Consider the following 24,075-nt stretch of genomic DNA (forward strand, 5'->3'; position numbering starts at 1 on the left):
AATTCTGCTTTCTCTGTGACTGTAATCCAGTGGCAGCCATTGTGGATCAATGCCCGTAGTTCCCTGTAGATTTCATTGGAACACTGCTTTCTTATTAAGTAGAACGGCTGACAAGAGATCATCCCAGTTAATCTCTCAGTGTAGCCGTGTGTCATTTGATTAAAAAACTAATCCTGAGTTAGAGATGAACGTAGGCAGTAAACAGGAGGAAGCTATTTCTGTTGGTTTGTGATGACACTGTGTTGATGTACATTTTACATTTACATTTTAGTCATTTAGCAGACGCTCTTATCCAGAGCGACTTACAGTAGTGAATGTATACATTTCATGCATTATTTTTTGTTGTTGTTTTGGTCCCCCGTGGGAAATGAACCCATAGCCCTGGCATTATACACACCATGCTCTACCAACTGAGCCACAGATGTAGTCTACAAGACATCAGCTCCAGGCATTGTAGTGTGTGCGTAACTGTATTGTAACTGTGTTGGTCCTCTGTTTCTCCCCTCTCCCAGCTGGACTGAGCCCAGCAGATCTCCAACAGTTGTGGAAGGACGTGACCGGTGGCGGCCACAACATGGAGGACAACGACATCAAACACAGCGGCGGCGGCCTGGACCTGACCACTACCAACTCTTCCTCGACTACCTCCTCTACCCCTTCCAAAGCGTCACCTCCCATCTCCCACCACTCCATCGCCAACGGCCAGTCTCCCGCACTCAATTCCAGAAGAGAGAGGGAGCGAGAGAGGGAACGGGAAAGGGAGAGGTACGGAAAGTGAGCTACACATCCGCCACCCACTACACAACACATTGTAGACACAAAAGCTTGTTATTGGCTGTTAGTTGTTTGTTGTTTTATGGCTTTTAATAATGTACAAATACATTCAATATCTATCTATAGAAACAACCGATCAGAGTATTTGTCCCCGTTTAGAAACAAAAAGAAAAAAACATATTTGTTCCTGCCGGGTTGAACAAGATGTTTTGTTTGTTTGTTCAATAGTTTATTAGTGTCTTGGTAATATTCAAAAACCAGCCTCGGCCTCCCTAGGGACAGCGTAGGATGCTATTGAACACAGTTGCTTACACTATATCAAAAGCAAGGAGAGGAAGACACCGGCAGCAATACACTGCTGTGCGAGCAGAAAGCAAAGGTAACCGCCATGTACATTAAGTATTTAGTGGCACTTTTCTTTTAAAATTACCTTACCTTACCTCTTGTCATGTAAACAGAATACATGATGCCAAGGTGGTATTTTAGAATGTTTATCCTTGCGATACCGCCTTTATATGTGGTTGCGACTGTAAGAAAACACTGTTCGCATATCTGTCTATCTGATTCCATGCATTATTCAAGGCTCTTTCCTGCAATATAAGAAGAACGTGGCGTAGTGTAGTGGTGTGGAGAGATTACAGTGCAGGTGGATGTGTTGTGTAATTGGTTTAAAGTAGATGCTATCTGCTGCTGCCACTAAACGGGAGCTTGAAACAGATATCTTTGGAAGGCAGACGTCCCCCTAGAGGAGAAACAAAAACAGGAGGAGGAGGGAGGGAAAAAAAGAGAAAGAAAACACTTTTTATCTGTTAGTGTCCCCCGGGGGGGGTGTGGCGTCTCGTGATGATCGAACGTGGAGTATTGTCAAGGAGAGATGCTTACTAACACACAGTGGATCGATGGAGGGAAAGCCTGTCTGTAGAAACCATGTGTGAGCTCTCACATATACACACACACACACACCGACACACAAACACACACACACCCTCCAACCCCCCCAAATACAGAAACAAGTGGAGCCGAAAGGTTAAACCGTCACTTTTAATAGGATGTGCTGTCTACTCGGGGTCGTAACTTATTCGGGTGCCATTTTCCAAGCAGGACCCTCTCTTGTCCTCAAAATAACATGAATTACATTCATCTCATGATGAAAATTATATGGCTGTCTGGATTTTTCATGTTTACTTGAAAGCCCTCTGTTGATCGCTTTACAAGATGAAGAAATAGGGGTTGGGAAAATAAGAAAATAAAATTGGTCCCCCAATGGGTTGGCTGGATGGTTTTTCGCACGTTGTTTAGGGGTTTGCAATAACACTGGGGATAGCTAAACCTCTAGATCAATAATCAGATGTTAATCATATTGCTAGGCCAGCCACCCTCATCTTTTCTCCCTTCTGTTATTAGGAACACCCTATTCCCTTTATAGTGCACTACCTTTAGCCAGAGCATCAAGAGCCTCATGGGCTCTGGCCAAAAGTAGTGCACTTTATAGGGAATAGGGTGCTATTTCAGATGCAGACAGTAACTTCCATCCTTGGATTAATTAGGCTCCTTCCCTTCTCCTAGCAGCCTTGGCAGTTGAACTATTCAATAGAACAGGGCTGAATTGACCTGTTTTGACCTGCTTGTCGCTGATGGTAACCTGACAGCCACCAGCAGCCTCAAGCCATTATGGCTTTTTTGATGAATCTGACGCCAGTCTACCCTTCTCTCTCTCCTTCTCTCTACCTCCGATCCTTCCCTTTTTTTCTCTCTCTGTCTAACTCTACCTGTCTCTTTCTTTCTCCCTCTCTCCCTTTCACTCTTGCTCTCTCTCTATCCATCCCCCATCTCTTTCTCCCCCTTCTCTCTCCCTCCCCTTCCACCCTCTCTCTCTCTCTCTCTCCCCATCTCACTCTCTCTATCCATCACTCCCCCCTTCTCTCTCCCTCTCATTCTCTCCCCATCTCACTCTCTCTATCCATCGCTCCCTCCTTCTCTCTCCCTCTCATTTTCTCCCCCTGTCTCTCCCTCTCTCCCTCTCTCTCCCCATCTCACTCTCTCTATCCATCGCTCCCTCCTTCTCTCTCCCTCTCATTTTCTCCCCCTGTCTCTCCCTCTCTCCCTCTCTCTCTCTCTTCTCTCCTCAGCTCATTACACGAGGAAAGCGGCGCCTCCCACTCCCTCTATGGTCATGGGGTGTGCAAGTGGCCCGGCTGCGAGAGCGTCTGTGAGGACTTCGGACAGTTTTTGAAGTAGGTCTTACTCTGAGAATGTACTCTCTACGCTGTGTCTTACTCACCTCCCTTTTCCTGTACTGACCGACCGCATATATCATCATGTCTTAGCTTACACTGTGAATTTACTGCATGACTGTGCATTATGTTACAGTCTCCTGTGTTAATACTAAAAAAAGTACAAGCTCAATGACAGTTGCATTTAACAACCACAGGCCAAGACAATGGCCCCCATGATATCCGATAAAGCATCATGTCACCCTGCCAAGCGCCTCTCGTTGCTCTTTCCCACAGCAGAAACGACGTCTTATGTTCCATGGTATAAAAGTTGTCGTTCATCAACTAAGATGAGCTTAGCTGCTGTACATTTTTTGTTTCTCAATAATGAAGCTGTAGAGGCCTACTCTGGGGTATTTTCCACAGTACCAGAGCGGCTCTTTGCGAGCTTAATCGAGAGGGCCCAACAAAGAGATAAACACGCTTGCATCTCAATTGGGACATTTTGACGTATAGTTTGTATAGACTGTCAGGCGGCTGGCTACATTAACCCTCGATGTAAATGATCTCCGATTTACACCCAAATCTCCTCTTTAGCTCGCCGAGTTGCCGCGAAAGGGCCTGATAGGCTTGTGTGAAGAGCGTCAAAAACGAATGGCAACTTGTATAGACGCGCGGGGGCCCCACAATGGTTGCATTCAGTGTTGTCATGGCGCCTACGACGGACTGAATGAACTCTTCATGCTCCATCAACAATTTAGTTAATTAGCTCATTTGTAATTGGTCTGCTTTGTTGCCTGGGATGTCAGCGGGAGACATCAGAGGGGAAGGTGTTTGCTAGTGCCATAGATTACAAGTTATCATGTTGCCACTCACTGGAGTAGCTAGGCTCTTTCTCTCTCTTCATTTGAAAAGAGAGAAAAAAGGGCCAAAGCGTTCATTGGAATATTATAATTAGATTTGTAATTAACTGAGAAACAATGATCTCGTTGAGCGTTTTCACGGGTGTAAATGTCCATGTAAATTCCGCACAAACTCTTTTGAAATAGGGATATTTTTCTATTTCGGGGTGGAGGATTCTTCCTTACATTACAGTGCTGTAACTCCATAACTGTGGTTCTGTTATGATATGGAAGCCCACCAGGGCCAAACCAGAGTTGTAGGATTTAGGTCAGGCAAAACCAAAGGCAGTAGCTTGGCTAATTATACAGCCGTCTGTAGCACTAGCATGTGCATTAGGGCTAATGTGTGTCTGTGTAAAGAGAAATTACTGAAAGCCAGACTGGCTTAATATACAAACCTCTACAGACCCCACAAGTCAGACAGACAAGACATTTATTGTGCATTATATCAGTGCCTCTATTCAATGGACACGCCAACAATAGACACTCCTTTGAATTTATTCTGTCCAGGTGTATTTCTATCACAATGTCTTTTCTATGGCTGTTATGTGTGCTTATCCCCTGGGGAAGATGCACCACATGGAGCAGCATGGTGGATGTCACTAGCAGAGATTTGCTCGGGGGGAAAGGCAGTATATAGGCAATACTATAAGGTTACAGTATATATTCTGCTGGAGGCCCTGGAGCAGAGCAGAAGTTTGCCCTTGCGGCTTGAGAAAGATTTTGGCTGTGTGTGAGACTGCATGGCTATAGCGGATTAGTGGTCTTAAGTCATACACTCAGTTCACTTTGCCTTACTGAAACCACCCGCTACTGTACATGGGCTTCCATGTAAACACGGCTAAGTATGTTTACTGTATGGGCGTCTTTATAGCTTAGTTTCTCATTTAGGTTAGGGCATAGGTACACAGTAGGTTATGAAACGTGACTGTATATGTTCTTTAAGAACAGTGTAGAAAAAAGGATTGCACAGATAGGCATGTACTTTACACTAGTAGACTAGAAAGAGGCATTGCAGGTAATTCTCTGACAGCTGGTATAGTATGGAAAGGGACCCTGCTTCAAACAACTGTCTTTACGAAACAGCCTTAAAGATTCTGGGTGAGACTCCGCGTCGTTGCATCCAGCCTGCGAGGAGTCAGAGGTTCATGTACTGTAACCGGCACATGAAAACAGACAGCAACAAAAGACAACGTGATCCTGGCAGAACAAAGATGGCTGCTTGTCTGCCTTGCCTTGGAGGAGGTATCGTCAGTGTCAGGGAGAGCCTTTTAATGTTTTCGGAGATGCCACTCATCTCCTCGGCAACCGCCAGGTACAAACACACTTTAAAATGGTTTACATAAAATAGGTGTCAGAATCAAATGGCACTTTAAGACGAGAACGCAAGGAAGGGGGGAAACCTAGGTAACCTGATGGTTGGTTGCTGGAGGTATGAAACAAAAGGCTAATGCAGCGGGCGCGTCTAGTCATCTTTTGTTGTGTTGCGGTAGGAAACTTGTCAAGATCAGCATTTAATAGCTCTTCAGTGTCTCTTTTATGTGTGTTTACCTGGAGAGCCTAGAGGCTGGCTGGCACGTTGTGTTAGCTCTGTAGTTCAAATGTAATATTAGCGTGGGAGTGTGTGTGTGTGTGTGAGTGTGTAGGCCTGTGCGTGCATGTTGATACATGTAAGTGTATGTGGTTCTAAATAGTTTTGTGGCGCATACATTTTCAAGGAAGGTTTGACAGGAACGAGAACAACTCATTTCACACCCAGGTTTGTTCTTTTAGATTAGTGTTACAGTGATATGTATACATTTGTGGGCATAGTTCAGTACTGTACAGTGCAATCAATGCAGAAATATTTGATTCATTCACATCACGTACATTTTACTAGTCCATTCTATTTAGTATTATTATATAATGCTTCCTGGTCTGTTCCCTTGTTCTATATTGATTTACTCTCCCATCTGTGATCACACACACACACACACACACACACACACACACACACACACACACACACACACACACACACACACACACACACACACACACACACACACACACATCCATCCGAGAGGAGTTAGTTACCGTTTGATTATCATCTCCAATTAAACATTCTTCAGCCCGTCAGCCCATATATATTCATACCCCCCATCCAAACCTCCAGCATGCCCCTCCAGCATCCCCTCCAGCATGCCCCAACCGCCAAACCCTCAGACCATGGTCTCCCTAAATCGATGCACCTTGCCGTCTACACAGACAATTTTTCTGCCTCCTCACTTAACTCTTCCCCTCTCTACCCTCCGACGCCATGTCCCCCTCTCCCCCCTTACCCAGCAGGCAGTAGAATCAGAGAGAGAAATGGCAAGCGGAGAGAGAGAGAGAGAAATGTTAACCTGACCGCGAGTGTCTCTAACCGTTGCTTAATTAAACCCACAAGGCAGTAAGAAGCCCCCGGATAGGCCCCCTTAGCGCTACTCTGCCAGACGTCTGGCTGGGTGTGACAAGACCTTTAAAACTGAGGGCATTACATTAGTTATGCATATGCTGCTGTCTGGTCTGGTGTGGGTCTGCAATGTGTGTTTGTGTTACTCTGCGCCATGCTAGACAGTCAGGGTGGAGAGAGGCCCCAGCCTCGCTAGCATGAAGGGTCTGGGTCGACAGAGCTGTGATAGGACACATGGACAATTAGGCACACCATACTATATGTGTGCTTGAAGGTATATTAGCAGGCTCTTAGAACTCTCAGTGTATAACTTCAGTATATTGTGTATATATTTGTCTTAATGGTCGGTGAGGCTTTGTTTTTGTCTAGAAAACCCTACTATACACAACACACCACTGTATTAGTGTGGACTCTCTGTCCCTGAATCCCTCCATCTGTCAATCTCCCCAGCTCTCTCTCTCTGTTTCTCTGCCTTTCTGTGCTATTGGACCCATCACATTGGTTATTCCCCTCTCAAAACAAAAATCAATATGCCTATAAAGTGACCCATAAATTACGTGGTGGCTCCAGAAATGTTTGTTCAGAGCTGTCTTTGTGAAGGCGTCCGGCCTCTCTTCCCTCCCTCACCTCTCTGTTTGAACTGCTCCGAGTCTGACTATGCCCGGCTCATTAGGGGATATTCTGGTGACGATGACGGATAACCTGTCTCTCTCTCTCTCTCTCTTTCGCTCTCACTCTCTCTCTCACTCTTTCTGCATCTCTCTCGCTGTCAATCTCTCTCCCTCACACCATCTCTCTTCCTATGTCTGTCTCTCTCACTCTCTTACACTGTCTTACAATTTCCCTCTTTCATATTAATGCATAGCAGCAGCGCTTGCCATTTTAATATTTCATATGCAGGCCGTAATCTGTTTGTAATCGCCTTGCCAACTGGCCAGCAGAAGAAGAAGAGGAAGACAAAAAAGGGATCATTTGAAAAAATGGTCGGAGGAATATCGAGAGGCCTTCTCTAGCTAATTCACAACCTCCCACAGGAGAGAAAAAAAACACAGGCTGCTTGTCTGTCGATGAGAGGGAAACTTAATAAAGATTTTTTTTTGTATTTGGAAATGAAGTATCTTCAGGGATAGCGGGCCAGCCTACTAGGTGCTTTTGAAGTAGCTGTAATTTATGACACACGCCATACATCAACTGCATAGGATAGCATTATGAGCATTGAAATGACAAGGGTATTTGCAGCATTAGTTCCCTCTTCCTGCGAGGGACGTGATTAAATGATTAATGAAATGCCTCTTTGCATGCGCATTCTGAAACAGCAATTAGACACGGGCTGGAGAAACCCACCAGTCCAGCCTCTCCCCCTCCTTTTAATGCTATTTCATTCCTGATTTAGAATGGAACATTTCTGAGCATTAGACCTGAAATGGTTACAAAAGGAATGAAATTGGAATGGTTTTAAATGTGCCCGGCCATAATTGAAAGGTACTGGGCTATTGTGATTACAAATGTCCCATTCCATGCTTTGATTGGCATACTAAGGGAGGCTGGTGAATACCTTTGTATTGTTTAGCATTTTGCTGTTAAACAATAAATAGGAAAAGACTAGAAGAAATGGTATGTTGCCGTACCTGGTGGGGGGAGAGGAGAGGGGAAAAAAGAAGACGGAATCTTAACACTATAAATATACATGATATTACGCGTGTGTGTGTGTGTGTGTGTGTGTGTGTGTGTGTGTGTGTGTGTGTGTGTGTGTGTGTGTGTGTGTGTGTGTGTGTGTGTGTGTGTGTGTGTGCGTGCGCACGCGTGCGTGCGTGCGTGTCAGAGAAAGAGATTTAAGCTCCCACTCATGCACTGGAGGCAGTGCTGTAAATGATCATTGAAGGGTCTGCAAGCTAACCTATAATTACAGCAAAGAAAGTGGCAGCTCTGGCATTTCATAACCATGTCTTCTCACCAATGATAATTCAGATAGAGGCTCATTACCGAACATCACAACACTTTAAGAAACCTTTTCGCCTTTGTGGCGCGGTGCAGGGAATAAAGGTCTATTTTAATGGTGAGGTTCTTTAGTGTCCTGCAGGCTAAATCCAATCAAGACAAACCGTCATCAACTGTTATGGCTGTTTGCGTTTTTTTATTCTAATGAAGGAGATGCATTTAATAAGTCTGCCACGGAATAAATGTACACTTTGGAAAGGGAGCTTTAAAATCATACTCACGTTAAATTGCCTTTATTGTTTTCTATAAATGAATGGAGACAAACCCATTGTGCCAGAGCAGCATCAGTTATCCTCTATAGACTAGTGTTCTGGGTAGTCACTGACTCCTATCCACACTACAGAGGGTGTATTGTCATGGAAGATATGCTACTGGAGTCATATTGGAGATGTTTTCATTGTTTTATATCAGAACAACATCCACCAGTGTTACATATCATTTCAGAATGATGACGATGATGATGATGATGATGATTACAACAACAACGTAATAATAATCATTTATGATAATACGTCATTTAATAAATGATCACATTTTTGCATTTTAATAATTTATATTACAATGCCTAATTTTGTGAATTTGTATGCATATAGCATCATTAACGACTTCCCTCCCACTCTCTCTCTCTCCCTCTCTCTCTCACCCTCTCTCTCTCTCTCTCTCTCTCTCTCTCTCTCTCTCTCTCTCCCTCTCTCTCCCTCTCTCTCCCACTCTCTCTCTCTCTCTCTCTCTCTCTCTCCCTCTCTCCCTCTCTCTCCCTCTCTCTCTCTCTCTCTCTCTCTCTCACCCTCTCTCCCTCTCTCTCTCTCTCTCCCTCTCTCTCTCTCTCACCCTCTCTCTCTCTCTCTCTCTCTCTCTCTCTCTCTCACCCTCTCTCTCTCTCTCTCTCTCTCTCTCACCCTCTCTCTCTCTCTCTCTCTCTCTCTCTCTCTCCCTCTCTCTCCCTCTCGCTCTCTCTCTCTCTCTCTCTCTCTCTCTCTCTCCCTCTCTCTCCATCTCTCTCCCACTCTCTCTCCCTCTCTCTCTCTCTCTCTCCCTCTCTCTCTCCCTCTCTCTCCCACTCTCTATCTCTCCCTCTGTCTCTCTCTCTCCCTGTCTCCAGGCACCTTAACACAGAGCATGCTCTAGACGACAGGAGCACGGCCCAGTGTCGAGTCCAGATGCAGGTGGTACAGCAGCTAGAGATACAGGCACGGCTCTTTTAGCATTATTACATTGTTATTGATTTCTAATTATTTTCTTTCATACCTGTTTGTGTGGCCGACTAGGCCAAAGTGCAGCAGAATCTTATATACCGAGACCACCTAAACAAAGGAACCCTTGGGCCCGCACCAAACCCATTATGACTGTTTTAATTGAATTAACGATGTGCTTATTTTCTCTCCTTTTCAATTAATAACGGAGTGCATCTGTCCCCTGTCCCTGCATGTTAATTAAATGCACTTTGCACCTGAAGGAAGCTTCTGAAGACAGGAACTATTTTTAGTAGGTGGAGCGTGACCTTATTAGCGTGTCACGCTGCCGAGATAATGAGTCCGGTGATTGAATGACATTATTACTCAGCATCCACGGCATTCCCACAATACACTGGATTTACACCACGGCTGTCTATTTTCTGTACTGGATTTACACTGTGGTACTGACAGTCAGGCCTGCTTTAGGCCGGGGTAGCATGGACAGACAGACATGCTCTTAGAGTTACAAGTTCACTCTCTCTCTCTCTCTCTCTCTCTCTCACTCTCTCTGATCTGAATACAACCCAAGCGTTCCACCATAAAGTTTTTTTCCGCTCCGACAAACATTTAGTATTTATGTTGTTGGGGTTTTGGAGGGTCTTAGAAGAAAAAATGTATAGTTATTGTTTATAGGTAAAAGAAAACTAAAAAGTATTGTGTTTTTCTTTATTTTTTGGGGGGGAACCCAAAGCCACCGAACCTCGTGTTTACGGTGTGACCAATTACCAGTTGGCGTTTGCTGTTTTATGCCCTTCCTTTCCTCCTTTTTTCCTTCGCTCCATCCCTGAGAGCCGTCACTGGTAATGAGGACCAGTTCAGTCTAGTCCAGTGTTGCTGGATGCTGCTGCTGCTGGGTCGGTGTTGTAGCTTGCGCAGGAGGAGTGGAGTTCAGTCTGTTCACACTGCCTGGTCCCTGTCACTCCCAGTGAGTTAGATTGATGATAGCAGATCGCAGGGCCACTAACTGGACCTCCAAGGGAACAGGGGGGAGCGTGGAGGCGGGCCTGGCTGGCACTCTGTTTGGAGGACCCCTTCACCTCTCGGCAGCTGTTGGCTGGGGTTCATCTCTCTAACAGTGTCCACAGGACTTTGAGGAGGCACTCAGGACCTTCTAATTTATAGCCTGAGTAGCCTGTTGCTGTCAAAGCACCCGTGACCTAAATTCTGATATTGACAAAAAGATGAAGTGCTATTTGTTTTCCCTGACCTCTTCGCGCTAACTCCCCCTTGCCGACACCACTAGCAGCAGAAATGTTTTGTCTCTCTCTTCTCCTCTTCCTCTCCTCCACTGGTTTGGTTTAAGTCTGTGTCTTCAAGGCAGACTTAGCTAGGAGCCCCAGACTGGGCATATGCAGGATTCATTACAAGAGAGACAAGCTCGATAACAAGATGTATTACTGTTGCAGTCTGGGGAAAATTGCTCATTTCTAAAGCACTTTTTTTTCTCTCCCTCTCTCCGCTAACAGCTTTCTAAAGAACGTGAGCATCTTCAGGCGATGATGGCCCACTTGCACATGCGGCCCTCGGAGCCCAAGCCATCTCCAAAACCTGTGAGTGCATATTGCTCTATATACAGTAAACAGGGTTTGGCTGAATGAGCCCAGCAGATGAAATGGAACAGTTTAACCGTCAGCAGTTAAAATGGATGGAGGGATAGAGGGATGATAGTGGGATGGAAAGGCAATACCAGGTTACACATCTCCCATCAGATACATCTCAGTCTATGACAGAGAGGACAATAGAGACAGGAGTGTATTAAATCACAGGCTTGAGTCCTTGGCCAAAACGCTGGGCCATTTCATTGTGATAGATATAATGGTTAAAACAACCTGTTAGCAGCGCAATAGCTGCTTAGCACCACAGTCCAAAGCAGCACTTAAAGTAGAGTGAGAGAAATGAAAATATGTTTCATTTTGACAACAAACACCTCGAATGATAGCTGTACTGGTAAAGATGATGAGCAATGAAATAGCCCAGTAATAAGTATGCAATAAAATGGGCCTAAAATGGACACAAAATCCTACAAATATGGGCTAAAATTGGCTAAAATCTATTTGACACTATTTCACTTTAGTAAATATTTGCATTGAATATGGATACACTCACGATACTAATGTATTTAAATTATACACAAAAAAATGTATATCACATGTGCAAAAACAATGCATCATTTTTGTGAGTATTATTTACCTTAATTTTAAAGCAGTTAAAAAAATGAGGAAGCCGAAACATTGTTAGTATGTTGCTGCTGCTTAGTAAGTGCCTCATTTCAATGGAATAATGCTCCATTGAATAAAGTAGAATCACAAGATAGAATAATTATCCTGCAAACCCGTCAGGAATCATCTGTTTTCCTCCAATTTATTATTCAATCATTTTTTTCCCCTCTTTTTTTTTTATCTTCAAAACTCCAGCAGCTTGGTTACATCTAGTCTAATAAAGAATGTTCAGTCCTGTAATCCAAGACTGCATATGAATGAATAATGTTAATGAAGTATTGAATTACATAAACCGCACATGAAATAACTGCTAATTGCATTTGATGGTGCGTAATTCGTACAGAGATCCTTAAATGAACCAACTCTCTCCAGCTTCCGTTTTAAGCCTCCCCCTTTTGGAGAACTAGAACGGAGCGTAGTTATACTGTAGATTTTGGCATATGAAAATGACTACATGTGTATAATACGTGTTATATGCGGGGGAAAAATGCATAGTTCCACCGCAATAGGAGATGGGTAATAGATATCATAGCATGGGTTTACACCCCGAACATGGCTGGGGCTGGGGTTGAAACAGCCCACATATTTGATAAATATTAATAGTGTGAATTTATTGCCGGCTGCTGAAATGAGTCCTGTTGGTTCATCACTGCAACCCTTAACAGCTATCAGTAGCCCAACACAAGGTGTTCCTCGCGCTGGGCGCACTGTCTATTATATGACCCCATTTACTCTCTGAATGGCACTTCATTAAATGTTACCTTTTGGCCATGCCATGGATGGATGAAAAGTTACCAAGGCTGCAAGGCCCAGAATAATGAGTTTTTTTCTCTCTCTCTCCCAGACCCAACCTTGAATATATATATTCAGATGAGCAGAGAGGTGGCAAAGTGCTCATCCCTGCCTCTCATTCGCTCTCCCTCTCAGTTAGGGCTTTAATAAATTCCATTTTGCAAATACTAGGATTGTATGCCTGCAAACATGTTACGCTTGTTGCCGTACCTGGTGGGGGAGAGGAGGGGGGTAAAGAAGACGGAATCTTAACACTATAAATATACATGCTATTACACACACACACGCACTGATAGGATTTATTATGGAGTGCATTTTTGCTGTGTTTGACAGCGTGTCCAAACCCTTTGTGTGTCTCTGTGTTGAACATGTAACACGTAATGACTGTTCACAGTGTATCTGGGGCTGTGTGGGTGTGCGTATGTGTGCGTATGTGTGCGTATGATGCTTTGAATGAATAGGGGATTAAGTAGGATCAGACTTCAAAGACCTGGTTGGTTTGGTGCCTTGACCTGACCTGTTGTGAATTATATGGAGATTCCTGTATTATACACATCAAATACACTGTTTTGGAAGCTGTCGTAGGAAAAAAACAGCAATATACATTTTCCTTTTCAATTGTCATGCTAGTTTACTGTCTGTGCTGTGTTCTACAGTGACAGTTGCTGTAGTCTAGTCTACTTTCCTCGCCAAAGTAGTAAAGCGTTTCTGTCTCAGACAATGATGGATATGACTTGTCCATCGTCATTATTATTCCGTAATTAAATTGCATAATTAGCACATGAAAATAATAATGAATTAGCATTTTATATTTACACCTTTAAAAAAAACAGCTGATGTGCATGTCTTTGAAACTTACACTCGTCAGTCTTAGATTCACTCCTCCTTCCACTGTGCAGTAGAGTAAACTTGTACTAAGGCCACAGCTAGCCTATGCTGCAACTCTGCAGTCCTATGGAAAGTTCTTCTCATGTAATAAATATATGCCATTTAGCAGATGCTTCTATCCAAAGCGACTTGCAGCCATGCGTGCATATATATATATGTTTTTTTTTTACGGGTTGTCCCCGGAATCAAACCCATTACCTTGGCGTTGCACGCGCCATGCTACACCAACTGAACAGAAGTACTGCTGTCAGTACAGGCCTTACAGTATTAACTAGCTGCCAGTCATCTCAGCCCAGACAGTCCCTCCCAGTATCAGCTCACTAGCTTTAAGTGGTGTTATAATGATCAGCTGAAGCCATAGATGCACCATAGTCTCTCCGACCTGACATCTCATTGTATTTATCAACACATGCTGTCGCAAATGATTATTGAGGCCTCTCACTCTCTCTTTACAACCCTGCTCCCCTTTCAAAGTGATCTCCAGTCACGTTCACCAGCAGTCCACTCATCCCGTTCGCAATTAAGCCAATTTGCTTAGAATATGTAATGATGTCATTTCCATTCCAGCTAAATTAGCACAGAGACCCAAAGGTCAGGGTGGAAATTTCCACTCGGTTGGTTGGAACCCCTACAATCACATCACATGTGCCCAACTAAAAAATAGATAAAAAAAGAGGGTGAAAAGCTCTGTGGATTAGTGACGGGTTTCAGTTAGCGTTAGCGGAGAGGTAAAGTGACTCTGCACGGGTTTCAAAGAGGAAATTAGCCGCATCGCTTTTGTTTTGTATCCAGGAATGGTCAGGGTTGCCTGTGCTGTGGCCTGGCCATCTGTAGCCAGCTGTAGCCATCTGTAGCCAGGTGGGGGTGGTGGCTGTCTCTGGCTCTCTCCCTACCACAGTTTAGTACACACTACACAGTGAGTTGTCTCTATGTGGGCTAGAGATGGTGGTTGGGATAACATGGATGGCTGATCGTTAGATCATCTTTAACAGCATGCTCTAATTAGAATTCTTATGATACAATTTTATCCTTTAATTAGTGGAGATTGGTTGCTTCCTCTAACACAGCTTATTAGTGGAACCAAAGCTGTAGAACTGTAGAGAGAATCCACTCTCATTTGTCAGAGAGCCCCTTCTAATGTAAAACCGTCTTTCTTTCTCCCTCCCTCTCTCCTGGCTCTACTTCCTTCTTCTTGCCCTCAATCCTATTTCTCTCTGTCTTTCTTTCCCTCGTTCTCTCTTCCTCTTTCACTCCACCCTGTCTCACCCTCCTTCCCTCCCTCTCCTTCCTTTCCTCACTCCCTCGCTCCCTCACTCCTTTCCTCCTTAATCAGCTGAACTTGGTATCGAGCGTCACCATGTCGAAGAACCTGCCGTCGGTGTCCCCTCCGAACGTACCTCAGACCCCCACCACGCCCAGCGCCCCCGTGACGCCCATGTCCCAGGTGCCCCAGGTGCCCTCCCTGCTCAGCGCCGCCAACGTCCCAAGCATGGGCGCCATGCGCAGACGTCACTCCGACAAGTACTCCATGCAACTGTCTTCAGGTAAGACCCTCTACACTAAGCCCAGTCACCTACTGTTATGATCATTAATAAAGTTGGGTTCATTGAATTGAATTGAATACTGTGTTGGACTCCTTTCAACGCATTGCCACTAATAGTTGTTGTTGTACGACCACACAGTGTTTATTCCCATATGGAATGTTAGATTTAAAAAGGAAAAAAGGCCTCTGTATAATCAATCTATATGTCAATAGACCATAACGTTTTCTGAGCGTAAATATTATGTGAATGTTAATTCAGTTTGAACGTTAAGATGTTCTATGTATTAAGCGCTTTGCATTTTAAAAGGCCTGTCTTTGATGTTTATATTTACTCTCTGGAATTTAGCATAAAATATGCATAATTATTCAAGTTCATACAAAATATCTACATTGATCTAATTTGATATGGATGTATTAGTGTTTAAGATTTCTCATGAGAGAGATTAATGAAAAATCTATTTTGGAAAATGGAAAATGCTGATTTGATGTGTGCTGCTCTCCCCTCCCTCTTCTCTTCTCTTTCTCTCCCTCTTTTAATTTGATGAAATCCTAAACTAATTCCAATACCATGAGGAATAAAATTTACCAATTATTTCAGGTGGTGACACAGTATTTATTTTTCCAGAGATCGCCCCAAACTATGAGTTTTATAAGAATGCCGATGTCAGACCGCCATTTACTTATGCAACCCTCATAAGGCAGGTGAGTGGGAGAATTTTTTTTAAAACTTTGCCTGATTAGATTTAAATGAATTGCTGCTTGAATCGCAGGCAGCTCTGAGAGTGTGTGTCATGCTGCCTAGTTAGTAAACCATTATTTGATGTCGTCTCATTTCAGGGTATCATGGAGTCGGGCGACATGCAGTTAACGCTTAATGAAATCTACAGCTGGTTCACCCGCACGTTCGCTTACTTCAGACGCAACGCAGCTACTTGGAAGGTACCTACCCTGAACCTACTCTTACAGCCTTAGAGTACACTACTTCCTCATTTAGAGACACCTCTTTGTGCAATGCCTGCAGTAAGAAAAGCTTGGAAGAACATTTATTTACTTGACACCAACAGATTAGTATCCCACACCCCTCGCTTTAACCTGACCTCTTGAATAGAGTGAATTTTTCCAACCTCTTTCTCTCAGATGACAAGTGAAAAAATAATTCTGCCTCTGATATCGTTTTCTAATTTGGTGCAATTAATAGGCGAGGCTGTGGATGAGGAGTGGGGCCTGGCACGCTAATTACAATATAGCCACTCAATCATCAGCACCTTTTGTTACCATGCACCGTATTACTTCTCCTCCTGTCCCTCCCCTCACTCTCTATCTATCTCTCTCTCCTCTTTCTCTCTCTCTCTCTCTTCCTCTCTCCATCCCTCCTCCCACACCCACCCAGCCTCTCTTGCATATCATTGGTTAATTAGTCTGAAAGATGGCTGTTTGCCTAGGGAGGCTGGGGCTGTGGCAGGGGGTTTTGTGTTTAGTGTCTGGCCCGTGTGCTCCTATACACACACCATAGCTCATAGTGGCGGGCTGGCGGCCGTGTGTCCGACTGAGGGGTTATGGACGTTCAGCCGAAACTAAAGGAGACCCAAAGTGAGAATTAGCCTGTCAAGGAGAGAACGCACTTTATTTACCAGGACAAAAATACTAATTTGTATCTCTGTCCTATACAACTTTCATTGCCTGCCTCTCCAGCACAGTTAAACATGTCTTCTTGATGCATCTGTTTTGGGGGAAGTGTGTGTGTGTTGCTGATAAGTATAGTCCCTCCCTCTACCCCAACACTACATGTATCAGTGTTTTATTCTCACCCTCCTTCAGCATAATTCGTTTGCCAGTAAGAGCCAGTGGCCATTGTGGATACTCAGGACAAGGAGAGGGTGGGGGGATCAGAATATATCCACCTCTCATCAGCATGCAAAGCATATCAGAGCACTAGGTTTAGCAAAGTGAATTAATTTGGATTTGGGATGCAAATGATGTCGGTGTGTGATTACTGATCCACAAGGGTGTGCTGCAAAAGACTCCAGACTCTTCCGGATTGTCACACAGTCGTGTGTGTCTTTTTGACTTGTTTAGTCAATTGTTTTATCACTGACTGGTCATTAACCAGCACACACCTTACACACTCTCTCTCTGTCTCTGACACACACACACATTACACACTCTCTCTCTCTGTCTCTCTGACACACCTACACATTACACACTCTCTCTCTCTCTCTCTCTCTCTGTGACACACACACACATATTATTTTTTTGGGGCCCGGTCGTGATATAGAGAAGTGTGCAAAATGGGCATTAGAAATATCTCAGTCCCTCTCTCTTTCACAATAACCTAGGTGATATATTTACATTTTGAGCTCCCACATTTCCTTTGTAAGGCATTAGAGGGATGATCTGTGATGGGCTTGTCATTTGATTAACTGAGAAAATAAAAAAATAAATAAAAGGTGATTTAATATCTGAGCTTGGTCTCATCAGCTCTGAGACTGGAGGATCCAGCCTCCTCTCTGCTCAGCTCCTCACTCCCCAGCAGCTTATTAGATCTAACTGTATAGCATGCATAATAAAACTGCTCATTTTCTCATTAATATTAAACTGATCATATTCAGAGCCATGGGCATTAAGATCAATCAAATCCTGGGATTTTCAAGTCAGATGCGAAGATCTGCTTATGTTTTTTCTTTTAGAGAATTTCTTTTCTTAAAGGGAAAAAAACGGTATACCTCGTTGAAAAAAGAATGCATATGAAAGAGGGCGATATTAAAGCAAAGGTTATTATTTGTAGGCTTTTTGATGCATGTTTTAATTTGGATTTATCTAGAATGTTGGGGAGGAATATTGTATTTATTTTGTTGATTTTGTTTTTTGTATATATTTAATGTTGGCATATACATGCAGTAACGCATACATGTATTAATGCATGGATATCTCAGGTCATTTTGATAGCAACGCTTTGCTTTAAGGAGATGTGACAATATTACAACAAAAAGCTATCAAGATCTGATCATTAATTTCACTCCTATCTTGACAGCATGCACAGACTATTTCGATATAGCAGACATCCTTGTCAGCTCACACCAAGTCATACCCTCTCACACCAATTCTCCTCCTCCTCTTATCCTCCACACCTCATACTGTCACCGGGTTAGCAGTTAGCCACCGGATGGGTAGGGCCTCAAATCTCTGCTACTGTCATCTTCTAAAGATACTGCCATTAAGACTAGAGCAAAGGGTTGAGGGCTGCTGCTTGCTGCTGACATCACCATCATCACCACAGCATTACCACTTCTGTCACCAAAAGCCATTCGCTATGCTGATTACCTCCTTTCAGCCTACTTACTCTGATTGATATGTACTGTGTGTGACTTGTAAGTGCATTCGTACTCGCTCACTTTTACTAATTAAATCAATGGCGCGTGAATGTTAAGAATTTCAAAAAAATCAATTTCGCTTCGTTTTTTTTTGCTTCCTTTCTTAGGTGGATAATAAAAAAAAATTAAAATGACTCTTTCCGTGACCTTTCTCTCTTTTTTTCATCTGTAGAACGCCGTTCGCCACAACCTCAGTCTGCACAAGTGCTTTGTGCGTGTGGAGAACGTGAAGGGGGCCGTGTGGACGGTGGATGAGATGGAGTACCAGAAACGCAGGTCTCAGAAGATAACGGGGTACGTTAGAGCGGAGCTGTCACTCTAACTCCCCACCTAGTCCTAGGGCCTGTACCGTATTACCACTAATAATCAGCTATTTTTAAATATCACTGTAGTACAGTATATGGTGTCTGTTCAAAGGCTGCCGTTCATTCTAAGATGATTTAATGTCACAGCTATGAGGAGAAATATGTATTTTAAATGTTACACCACTTGACTGTTTCACTGTTCAATATACAATGGTATTAGAATTTGATTTTTTTTTCAAATATGTTGGAATGTGCCATTTTGTAAGAACGTTTATTTCAAAATGTTTTGTGTATTTCTGTTTCCTGGTGTAGAAGCCCGACGCTTGTGAAGAACCTTCCCTCCAGCCTGGGCTATGGAGCTGCTTTAAACGCCAGCTTACAGGTAAACACCCAGTTTTAAGCTGTGGTTGCTCTGTCAGATCCTGTACGCTTGACAAAATGTGACTGATTCCCCTCCATTGTATTGTGGGTACTATAGCCTACAGCTGTCTATGTGTGTGGTTTCTGTGTGGTTAAATGGAAGTAGTTCTTAAGACCTCAGCCTACTGTATTATATGTTCATTAGGCAGCAAGGGAGAGGCGGAAAGAAAGTGGCTAAAGTTGAGTGGAGGGTCTTTCTCTCCTCCCTCTCTCGCTCTCCTCTCTCTCCCTCCCCCCCTCTCTCGCTCTGCTCTCTCTCCTTCCCTCCCTCGCTCTCCTCTCTCTCCTCTCTCTCCCTCCCTCCATCTCTCTCCATCTGTCTGGTTGGTATCAGTGAGAATGGAGGCCACCCTGTGGCTAGTGCAGGAACCAGCTCTTTCTCTCTCTCAGCTTGACTACAGGCTCAGATTGATAGCATTTGCATTCATATTTATCCAGGCTGTCATAAATGATTTGGCTTCATGCTGTTGGCCAGCCAGCAAGGTGCTCGTGGCAAAAACTTTACATTTTAATCGCAAATATAACTTTAATGCGCAGGAGGCAAAAGAGTCGATTCCCACGGGGGTCAGTACAAAAAAAAAAAAAATGAAATGTATGCATTCACTACTGTAAGTCGCTCTGGATAAGAGTGTCTGCTAAATGACTAAAATGTAAATGTAAAATGAGTCATCGAAAGCCAACATGGTGATATCAATGACATCAAAAATCTGTCATTGTGTGGGGTTATATTGAGTCGAATAAACCATCAGTGAAAACTATCCAATCATTAGTAATATAAGTCCTCTAGTAAGCATCCAGTTGTTAGCATAATAGCTTGTCAAAAGTTTTCACTAGTATTATCTGTATTTTGAAAGTTATATATCTTGAACGTTGATTGCTGACATGCAAAACATTTTGGGACAATATCAACAATGGACTATTGAAACAAATACCAAAAGATAGTTTTTTGATGGAATTGTCTTTTAAGTGTGAGGTTTATCTTCACGATGGCCTGTAATCTGAATACCCTCTTGTCTCTAACTTTTCTCTCTCTCTCTCTCTCTCTCTCTCTCTCTCTCTCTCTCTTCCTTTCTCTCCCTTCGCTCTCTCCATCTCTCACTCCCTCCCCTCTCTCCATCAACATCCCCCCTTCTCTCTCCCACCCTCTTCCTCCCTCTCCTCTACCCCTTCCTCTCCCTCTCTCCCCCTCCCCCCTCCCTCCCTCCCTCCCTCCCTCCCAGGCGGCGCTGGCTGAGACCTCCCTGCCTCTGCTGGGGAACCCTGGTCTGATGAACAGCAGTTCGTCTGGTTTGATGGGAGGCAGTCCTCCTGGTTTAATGGGCGGGAGCCCCCCTGGTATGCTCGGCGGTAGCCCCCATGGATTGATGGGTGGTAGCCCACATGGATTCATGGGCGGGAGCCCCCATGGGTTGATGGGTGGCAGCCCCCCAGGAATGATGGGTAGCAGCCCCCCCAGCCTGCTTCAGTCTAGTCACGACGACTTGAACGGATCACTGGATCACCTGGACACCAACGGCCACAGCAGCCCTAGAGGATACTCCCCACAGGCACACATGTAAGTAGCACTCAGTAGCTTCTCGTTGGTGGCGATGCACGCACACACACACACATTAACGCACGGCACACACACACCTACCTCAGTGTGTTCACTGTAACACAGAGTTGGTGACAGACCTCCCACTCTGTTCCATGTACCAGATGATACAGTAGCAACAGTGGATCCCCACTCTCCCCATAGTTGTCTTTTGTTAGCATAGTAGCTTGTTAAAAGTCTTTACTAGATTATAACATAGTGGGAGGTTTTTGGGGGCTAATTTGATTTTAGTACTAAATCACCAGAATATTTTGGCATCTTAATTTTAAGACAACTTAATTTCAACGACACATTATGTCACACCGGAGGTGAGGTTTACATACATGGCTTTCAGTTATAACCTATAAAAAGAAGATAATTACACATTTGGTTTGAATTACTCCAATGTCTGTATTGTAGGGGTTTAGATGTTATATTTTATTCAAGACCGTCCATATTAATATTTAGCAGCTAACTGTATCATTAATTACTTTAAAATCGTTGCCTTCTCTATCTTTTTTAATGGAGCCGAGAAAGAGGAGGGCCATTAAAAATGGATGTCATGTGGATTTCAGTAATGTGTATGTTACAAATGTGCTCTCCCTCTAACCAGTGATGTCACACATGTCACTGTAGTCCATGTTTACCTAGCCAAAGATAGGAAATGGAGCACCAAGGGCGCTGTATGTGAAGCTACTACTTCCTCCATCCCCCACACACTTCCTTACCCCGCCCCCCATTTGAAATCAATGATGCAAGCCCAGCCACAGTAGCTAACTTGCTAGCCATCTCTGGAGTAGCACTGGGAATTAAGCCAGTTCTGTATCTAAGAAGGGGACTGACTGTTCTGAGAGGAACTGGCCTAACCCATACATTAATTTGTTTGGATCTGTTTATTCCTTTCGGAAATGGGGCCAGAGTAGGGGGGGGGGGGGTGTTAAGTAGGGCATATCTGCATTGCCAGACAGGATCCCTCTGTATCCACTCCCCCATGTTGTTTAACTTTTAATAACGGACAGAACAGGAGACTCTCTCTCTCAGACGACCTCGCCTCAGTGTGAGGGGTTGCTGTGGAGGCTGCCGCCACGACCGCTCTCCACCTTTACACGGCCGCAACATCCTCAAAATGGAAGAAATGTGTTTTTATGAGCGGGTTCTCTGGCCTGCACTTAATAATGAAGGGAGAGTAACACTAACTAAAGAGTACACGGCGTACCAGCCGGTCCTCAGGAGAGAGCAGGGAAACTTCAGAAACCATGTGAATCGAACAATTAGACAAACCTTTTCCCCCCACTTCTGGAGGTTAATGCTATCAGCCAAACAGCGACTCAGATAGCTCCAGGCATGTTACCATTTATGTGTGTGTGTGCCCTCAAGGGTGTGCTTTAGAGGAAAAGACTAAAGAAGGCAGGAACTAGATGTGCTAGCTAGAATCACAGTACAGCAGGATGCTGCTAAAGTAAAAACAGTTTCACTTTGAATAAAAGAGATTTGTTTTTTGTGTTGCATTATTATGTAAGGCCATTAAGTTGCTGTGTGTACTTTATAACACGCCACACTCCTTGACAACCGTAAATGATCCATGTTCAGATGCTATCATGTGTGTCACTCTGCCCTCTGATCGTGCCCCCGCCCCTCGTTAACTGACGACACATAGCGAATGATGTGATTTGCATCCCTGCCATGCCTCATACATACGTGATTACCAGGGATCATAATCTGCCAGTAATGGTGATGAGTCTCTGTCCAAGATGCATTTATGAACCACAAACACACACACAACGCACACACACACACAGCTGGTATTTATCAGACACAGAGCCTAGGCATTTAGTCCAGACTTCATAAAGCCAGCTTGCCATTAACGGCTAAATGACTCATCCAATGGTTCTCTAATACAGTGTAAAGCCACAACGAGGACTAATCATTTTTCTCCTTTCTTTTATTCATTCTCCATCCACACAAGCATGTTAATGGTTTATAATGGATGCAAATGAAAGCTGAATGCCTGTGATGATGAGGAGAAAGGGTTGTGCTGTGGGTGTCTAACGGCTGTGCTACTGACCACCGTCTGGTCCTGCCTCGTGTGTCTCCAATTAGGATTAATATCGTCAATGTAGCATGTGTGTTGTAACATGTTAAATACAAATGATTTATTACAAAGCTTGAGCGAGATCACCAAGGATTTGAATATACTTCAGAACGTATTCACACCCCCTGACTTTTTCCACATTTTGTTGTGTTACCAGGTGGGATTAAAATGAATTTCATTGTCATTTTTTTGTCAACAATCTACACAAAATACTCTGTAACGTCAAAATGGAAGAAAATTTTTCCTGTGCTTAGCACTATTTCGTTTCTTTTTATCCTAAAAAACTCCCTAGTTCTTGCCGATGACAAGCATATCCATAACATGATGCAGCCACCACCATGCTTGTATATGAAGAGTGGTTCTCAGTGATGTGTTGTGTTGGATTTTCCTCAAACAGAATTCTTTGTATTCAGGACATAAAGTTAATTTCTTTGCCACATTCTTTTCAGTTTTACTTTAGTGCCTTATTGCAAACAGGATGCATGTTTTGGAATATTGTTATTCTGTACAGCCTTCCTTCTTTTCACTCAGTCATTTAGGTTAGTATTGTGGAGTAATTACAATGTTGTTGATCCATCCTCAGTTTTCTCATGTCACAGGCATTAAACTATGTAACTGTTTTACGGTCACCGTTGGCCTCATGGTGAAATCCCTGAGTGTTTTCCTTCCTCCGATGACTAAGTTAGGAAGGACGCCTGTATCTTTGTAGTGACTGGGTTTATTGTTACACCATCCAACGTGTGATTTATAACTTCACCATGCTCAAAGGGATATTCAATGTCTGCTTTTTTTTTAACCCATCATCTGCATTGGAAAACCTCCCTGGTCTTTGTGGTTGAATATGTGTTTGAAATTCACAGCTTGACTGAGGGACCTTACAGATAATTGTATGTGTGGGGTACAGAGATGAGGTAGTCATTCAAACATCATGTTAAACACTATTATTGCACACAGTGTTAGTCCATGCAACTTATTGTGTGACTTGTTAAACACATTTTTACTCCTAAACTTATTTAGGCTTACCATAAGAAAGGGGTTGAATACTTATTGACTGAAGACATTTCAGCTTTTCATGTTTAATTCATTTGTAAAAATTCGAAAAATATTATTCCACTTTGAAATGATGGTGTGTTGTGTGTAGGCCAGTGACAGAACATCTCAATGTAATCCATTTTAAATCCAGGCTGTAACAAAACAAAATGTGGAAAAGTCAAGGGGTGTGAACACTTTCTGAAGGCACTGTATATGTTTTTTGTAAAAACATTAATTGGGAGAGATATCAAATACTTAATATCAAAATATCAAAACATATGTCT

The 24,075-nt window shown here is 43.5% G+C and overlaps 1 protein-coding gene across 13 annotated transcripts in view; it reads left to right on the forward strand.

Annotated features, from left to right (window-relative positions):
• LOC106576095 (forkhead box protein P2) overlaps positions 1 to 24,075 on the forward strand; it is a 110,636-nt gene that overhangs the window by 80,907 nt on the left and 5,654 nt on the right. For 4 of the 13 annotated variants that reach the window (XM_082963816.1, XM_082963808.1, XM_082963817.1 and 1 more), the window contains 10 exons: positions 513 to 774; positions 2,904 to 3,008; positions 9,424 to 9,511; positions 11,023 to 11,106; positions 14,789 to 14,999; positions 15,597 to 15,700; positions 15,836 to 15,937; positions 18,542 to 18,662; positions 18,980 to 19,056; positions 20,315 to 20,649. In XM_082963816.1, coding sequence (XP_082819942.1) covers positions 513 to 774; positions 2,904 to 3,008; positions 9,424 to 9,511; positions 11,023 to 11,106; positions 14,789 to 14,999; positions 15,597 to 15,700; positions 15,836 to 15,937; positions 18,542 to 18,662; positions 18,980 to 19,056; positions 20,315 to 20,649 — 1,489 coding nt within the window. Of the gene's footprint in view, positions 1 to 512; positions 775 to 2,903; positions 3,009 to 9,423; positions 9,512 to 11,022; positions 11,107 to 14,788; positions 15,000 to 15,596; positions 15,701 to 15,835; positions 15,938 to 18,541; positions 18,664 to 18,979; positions 19,057 to 20,314; positions 20,650 to 24,075 lie in introns of all 13 variants that reach the window. The other 9 variants (XM_082963819.1, XM_082963815.1, XM_082963810.1 and 6 more) reach the window with 6 other exon arrangements.

Source organism: Salmo salar, chromosome 17 (genome assembly GCF_965601325.2).
Source record: "Salmo salar chromosome 17, fSalSal1, whole genome shotgun sequence".
Lineage (NCBI taxonomy): Eukaryota > Metazoa > Chordata > Actinopteri > Salmoniformes > Salmonidae > Salmo > Salmo salar.